This window comes from Cynoglossus semilaevis, chromosome 17 (assembly GCF_000523025.1).
Source record: "Cynoglossus semilaevis isolate Cse_v1.0 chromosome 17, Cse_v1.0, whole genome shotgun sequence".
In the NCBI taxonomy this organism is placed as follows: domain Eukaryota; kingdom Metazoa; phylum Chordata; class Actinopteri; order Pleuronectiformes; family Cynoglossidae; genus Cynoglossus; species Cynoglossus semilaevis.
This window is the reverse complement of record NC_024323.1, coordinates 12,246,695-12,253,207: the sequence shown is the minus strand read 5'-3', so window position 1 is coordinate 12,253,207 and position 6,513 is coordinate 12,246,695. Positions and strand designations below refer to the sequence as shown.

The following is a 6,513-nucleotide window of genomic DNA, read 5'->3' as shown; positions in this document are numbered from 1 at the left end:
GGGGGGAGAGAGAGAGAGAGAGAGAGAGAGGGAGAGGGAGTTAGAGAGGGAGGGTCATGGACTTTTTTTCTGCCTTTCAAACCTTGTTTTTCTCCCGCATGACGTCAATGACAGCGGGATTGGGTGGCCTCCGAACAGCAGCTCTGTCTCCGAGCACCGCGCTGACGTGACCGCACATGGCTACACGCGCCGGTCTCCACTACGCGCTGGTTCTTTCTAGAACGCGGCTCCAGTAAAGGTGGGGCCAAATAGGGAACGCGTAAACACACAGTGTTGCGCAACGTCCGAGTCTCCAAACACGCGTCAGGCACAGAGAGAGAGACAAACAAGTGCGCGTAATCCTGCCGACGTTCGCGTGGCAGAAGAAAAAAAAACTGCTCCGTGTTGCGTGGATTTTTAACATTTATCTCACAGAATTGCAAACTTTTCAAAAGGGCTGTGTATAAAAAAAAAAGGAAAGTGATGTCACACACACACACACAGTTTTATTGTGCAGTACGGGACACGCTGTGCGCACATGCTCCCCGTTTTTGCGGGACATCGTCACGCAGCAATGCGTGACAATATTACGCAGCACTTTTCGTTACAGTCGCCGCTCATCGTACGCACGGCGAGGGGAACAAGCGGAATAGCGAAGTGCGCAGCTCCCATCCAGCGGTACCCACGAACACACACACACACCCCCTCCCACACTTTACTACAACTGCGTGGGCTCCTCCACACACACACACACACGGCACCAGCAGAAACGCAGGAGAACGCAGGTAAACACGGCGGCCGCACGTGTGACGCAGGCGTTATTTTACGTTAGATTTTGGTAACGTAAAGTAGAGGGGACGATAAACTACGTCACACAGGTTGTGCTGTGAGTGAGTGAGTGAGCGCGCAGTGAAGCTGCTGCTGCTGCTGCTGCTCCGTAGGAAAATAAGTTATGTAAGTTGAGTCAAGTGTCACACACTCTCACCTTCCTCACTCTCTTCTTCGTTATTGACTCCACGGCGAACACTTGGTCTCCTATGGAGGACAGCTCCATGGCTCCAGCGCTGCTCCGCTGTTTGTGTTTGTGTTGGTGCGCTGTTGTCAAGATCGCAAGTGCACAAATTAATTTGAGAGTAAATTTAAATAAAAAAAATTAAAAAAATGAGAAGGGGAAACGGAATCAAAGTGTCAGCTCCTTCCTCCAGAGAGAGGCTGCGCTGCTGAGCCAAACTCCTGGCGCTGCAGCTCCTGCTGCTCCTGCTCCAGCTGCTGCTTCACTTTTTAAAAGCTGCGACACATCAACACTGGACAGCGCGCTGCTTTAAGTCGGGCGCGCCCCCTTTCCATTGCGTAGGGACCGAGCCCCCAACGTGCGTGCCCGCTCACGCGGCGCCGCGCACGCAAATTAGAGCAGAGTGTAGAAAAAGGGACCGTTGGAGGGAGGAGGAGGAGAGGCGAAAAAGGAGGAGGAAAAGGAGGAGGAGGAGGAGGAGGAGGAGGGTCAAGGTTATTTTAAAACTGAGCTTCACTTGTTTAGAAAAACAAAACTGAATTGTTAGTTTATCGAAACATGAAAAATGTTTTCATGAACTATTTCACGAAGCGTCTACACAGTAATTCTAATGGATGTCACTTCATTTATAACATTAGAAGACAATTTAGTTTTTTTCAGGAGACCATTATTTGGAGTTTGTAAAGTACAATTCAGTTCAGATGAAAATGAATCGTGTCGCAGGAATTTAGAAAAGGAAACGTTTAATCACAGACCTTTGAACTCTGGAAAGACTTCAGTTCAGAGGTTTCACTTTTGAAACTGAATCACTGGGGACAAGTCCAAATGTCCAGTAAACCTGGTCCGTGTCCACATTCGTTGTCCTTAAATGTTGAACAATGCGTTCGACTCTTTTTTTTCAGCTGGAGTTTTTTTTTATTATCAAATGAATCACTGCAGCTGAAAAGTTCTGAAAAGTCGAGTTTGAACTTTTCTCTTTTTAAATTTTTTTTTCTCTTTCACACAAGTTAAAGAAGCAAAGATCAGAATTTGCATTGGAAACGAGAGCTCTGCTGCATCCGTGGTAGAAAAGTCCAAACCTCCAGCTGTGATTGATCCAAATATGGTTCCACAGATAAACACGGGCGACTCGTATGTTCACAGTCGAGGCTGCGGAGAGAGGAGAGCTGGGGGTGAAGGGGGGGGGCTGATGTTTCAGCCGTCATGAACGTTTTTGTGGTGTGATCACAGGCACTGATGTCACACACACACACACACACACACACACACACTGTATTTCATACCTACACATGTACTCTGTCACAGTGAAGTAGTTCATGGTGTTTGGGCGACTGTGGTGGAAAAGGCTGGGAGTCAGATTCATATTATCTTTCACTGAGGCTGCTGTGGATCAGTTTACAACAAACTCTGCAAACACACACACACACACACACAGCGTTTCTGCACCTGCAACTCACACATCACTTGTGGACATTTGGTGTCATGGCAACAGTTTCTACAGTGACTGCAGAAAAGCGGGATGATGCTGACGAGACAGCGAGTGTTGATGGACAGTTCAGAACGAAAGGTGATGCACAAGTCCAACTGACCCAACGGTGACCTTTGACCCCCCCCCAGCTCCAATGGCATACTAACATCCCAGCAGCAGTTCATGACATTCAGATCTGCTGAAAGAAGTCGTTTTTCCAAAACCTTAGAATGACATTTGTTTTTGTTTTGTCTTCAAACCAGACTTACTGACGATGACACAGACACTGGTCTTCATAATCGCTTCTTTGGAAGATGATGAAATACTACTGAAATACAAACCTCACCCTTGACATGCTGGAATATTTAAAGGTACAATTCCACAGCAGGAAGCAGTGCCAGGAGCAGGAGGAAACACAGGAATGGTGTGTGAACTGTTAGGAAGGAAGAAACAAAAAAAGAAAAAAAAAAGAATGAAATGTTAAATCTGGAGACAGGCTTTCTGTCAGAAACTACTTCCGTCACTTTCTCAAAGCAACAATGTGAAATTCACACTCTTGACACTGCGTGGAGGTGAGAGAGGAACTTCAACCTTTCTTCTTCTCACTCATTCCTGTCACGTTGCTTCTTAAAAACAACTCAGAGACAAAAATACTTCACCATAATGAGTGTTTTTAGGACACGCTCTCTTGTGTACGCTGTTGAACGACAGCCGTCGCCTTTTGCTTTCACTCTGCAGTCACTGTAGCGACTTCGTTTGTCAAGTTTGAATTATTATAAATTATTAAATCCAGTGATGTGTTCGGAATACATCCGTCAAAAGTGCCTTGTTAATCACAGTCATTATACAAACGAGCAGGGATTTTCTCAGTTTTGCAACATTGCAGTTCACATTTTTAAACATGTTCTCGTACGGAGAGAAACAATAAACTGTCAGTGATGAAAGTCATTTACTCGTAAAACAAAGTGATTTAGTAAATAATGAGAAAAGGTTCTGTTAAATGACAGTAACTTTTCTCCTGTTGGAGCTGTGGGGTATTTACTGTAAGTGGCAGTAGTTCCACCCCCGGAAGTCGTAATTTATCCTCCTCAGCTCAGACGACCCAGAGTTCAAAACAACATTGTTTAAACTGTAGCGGAGCGGTGGTTTTTACAGTTTTATGGCAAAGGTTAGTGGTTTTTATGACAGTCAACCACACGACACTCGTGTTTTCCTCTGGGTTTTTTTTTTTTATTAGTGGAATTTTACTTGATAAATGTGGATCAGCTGTTACCTTGTTTACTAACATTTCTGCTCGCTCCACCTTCAAAGTTGCTCTTGAATGTTGTTCAGAGACAGGGTGTGCACAAATGTACCTGTTTCAATATTATATTTCTTGAATGTTCTGCAGTAAGTGGAGGTGTTTATTGGAGAGTTTGTTGATCTCACTCTTTTGTTTTGCATTTAAATAATTATCTGTAAAAGAAATGGAAGGTACATCCTTAGCCAGAAAAAAACAAAGTAACGAAAGTAATGAAAAACACAGACAGAGGGAAGCATCAGTGCAGATGAAAATGGATTTTTCTTTGGTCCATTATTTCAGAATTTCCTGCACGTTCCACCTTAAAGTTCAGCTGCAGATGGAGTTATCTAGAGCCTGGTTGTAGGTCCTAGTGTCCACTGGAGAGACGAGTTGTTTGGCATTTAAATAATTGTCTCAACAGGAACCGTTGTGCATTATATATATACCTCTCCATCCTTCCATACATAACCAATGACTCGGTATAAATGACTGAGACAATTAACAAAAATATTTGATTCTAATTTCCACAAATTCCTCCCTGTTCCATTTGTAAGTTTTTCCACGTTCTGTCCATAAAACAGCGCCACCTAGCCCAATATTAATGTCCGTGGCTATTTGTCTTCTAAGGTTTATTTATTTGTCACAAATTCCTGCTTCCTGCATGTTTCAGTGTAAAGACCAGTTGCCGTTGAGTGGTCTTCAGAGACGGCGGTGACTCACTGTTTACTGGAGGGTTCAGTGATCTCACTCTGCTGTTTGGTATTTAAATAAATATCTGAGGAGGAAACGATACTGATCCTGCACAGAGGCTGATGATCAGGCTCTGACAGTCAATACTCTTCACTGTAGCAGCAGCAGCAGCAGTTGTAGTAGTCGTGGTGGTGGTGGCAGTAGCTATTATATTTGAGTGGACTTATCCTTGAAGGTTAGTGTTGCTGCAGGGAAGTGAAGTGAAGCGAAGGCGTGTTTACGGTAAAGAGAGGTTTTTATCTCTGCGATTAAGGAAGAAAAAAGAAAAAAAAAAGAAAAAGAAAACAGCAGTCACATGACCGCTGCTCTGCCTGGATACTGCTGTGTGTGTGTGTGTGTGTGTGTGTGTGCAGTTTGGGAGCCGAGGACCCAGCGGTAAAAACAACACGCTGCCTCCCTCCCTCCCTCCCTCCCTTTTTTTTAACCCACCCACGTGTTATGAGTCACGTATGACTCACCAAACGTGCCAGTAAGAACGAACATCAGCGCTACTTCTCTGGAATATTACAATATGAGGGTAACCTGCTGCTCCATACCGGGAATCCACGCGTCCCTGCCTCGTTTCCTTTTCTCGTTTAAATCCCTGAGGCTCGAACTTTATTCATGTCAGTGAAGTATAAAGAGCAGCAGCGCTTCTGGGAAACACAATCAACACACACACACACACACACACATAACCTCTGAAAATCCAGATGTGAAACCCAAAACTGAGCGAACTTCGGCCCGAGGCAGGATTGATATCTGATAAGGTTCATGATCGGTGCAGAGCAGAGAGCTGTCAAACAATGAATGTCAGTGATTGTTTCTGCAGGGTACAGACAGTTAATCACGGACACACCTGCACTTCTTCACAAGTCAAATTATTTATATATATCTAAAAAAAAAAAAAAAAGAAAGTTTTCTAGGCTGATGGTGGCTTTACACACTTATGTTTGGTTTAGTAAAATATTTAACAAAATCCACTCAGTGTTATGTTATGTTATAAATTTCAATATAACCTACGCTGATTGTCAGGTTTTCAGGTTTCTTATACGTTTGGTTCCCCCAAAATTTACATTATCTAAATATTATAACCTCTATGACAAGAAACATTTTACTGCAATCCCATAATTCCCTGAGTTCAGTTCGTGACAGAGCAGTTCAATCTGCCTGAATCTAAAGGTAAACACTGTGACCTCATGCAACCATTTGCACCAGATCCACTGTCTGCCATTGTGACAGCTAAAGATGATATGACTTAATATTAGACTGCTCAACCCTCTCTGGCACAGGAGCGTGTTTACACAATAGTGAGTGTACGTGAGCCGGCTGTCTGGAAGTCAAAATGAAAGTAAAACCAATGGAGCCACGAGAAAAACAAAACAAAACAAAGGAGCACGTGTCGACACCCAAACAGAAATGTCACGTGTGACAACAAACACGGCCACGAGACGAGACGAGCGCGGCGTTGTCAACGGTGCAAGATAAAGTTTATTGTACATCTGTAATCAGATTACATTACATAAAGGCTTCAGACAGTGTTACCAGGTGTGTTTTTCAGTTGCATTTAAGATGAATCTGATTAACATTTTTTAACTAATTTTTGGGCATATGGGCAGAAAAAACACACACCAATCCAAATAAAATCCAACGTACATACTGTCCAGATGTGAATCCAATAATTCCACCGTCCGATCACTCATCACTGCTCAACTTCACTGAGTTCACTGAGTTCAAAATACAGTCTCATCCTGCAAAGGCTTCAACTTCCAGTCAGACGCGTCAGACCAGCTCCACTGAGCTTGGTAGTCACAAATAAAATCCACCTGCTGTTATATGTTTTTGACATAATAAGGAACGATGATTAATCATGATTAATCGTCAGACATTTAAAAAATAATAAAAATCAGTGTTTTTGATACTTCAAACTTTAGCCATAGTACACAGTATTAGTGTCTGTGTGAAACAACAAAATGCGCTTTTCTTTAAAATTCACGTATGTTGCTATCAAAGATAGCACAGCTCCTGAGAGAGAACCCTGTT

The 6,513-nt window shown here is 43.3% G+C and overlaps 1 protein-coding gene and 1 long non-coding RNA gene across 8 annotated transcripts in view; one reads left to right on the top strand and one right to left on the bottom strand.

Moving 5' to 3' along the window:
* cbx7a (chromobox homolog 7a) overlaps nt 1-1,252 on the bottom strand; it is a 7,659-nt gene extending 6,407 nt beyond the window's left edge. The window contains exon 1 of the mRNA XM_008330258.3: nt 965-1,252. Coding sequence (XP_008328480.1) covers nt 965-1,033 — 69 coding nt within the window. The 5' untranslated portion in view covers nt 1,034-1,252. The remainder of the gene's footprint in view (nt 1-964) is intronic.
* The window catches only part of LOC107989850 (uncharacterized), a 15,103-nt gene that overhangs the window by 4,172 nt on the left and 4,418 nt on the right, over nt 1-6,513 (top strand). For 2 of the 7 annotated variants that reach the window (XR_003052393.1, XR_003052389.1), the window contains exon 1: nt 1,431-3,627. The exons of 2 other annotated variants lie outside the window; for them this stretch is intronic. This is a non-coding gene — a long non-coding RNA (uncharacterized LOC107989850). Of the gene's footprint in view, nt 1-1,430; nt 3,628-6,513 lie in introns of those variants that run through there. 3 more of the 7 variants (XR_003052392.1, XR_003052391.1, XR_003052390.1) reach the window with 3 other exon arrangements.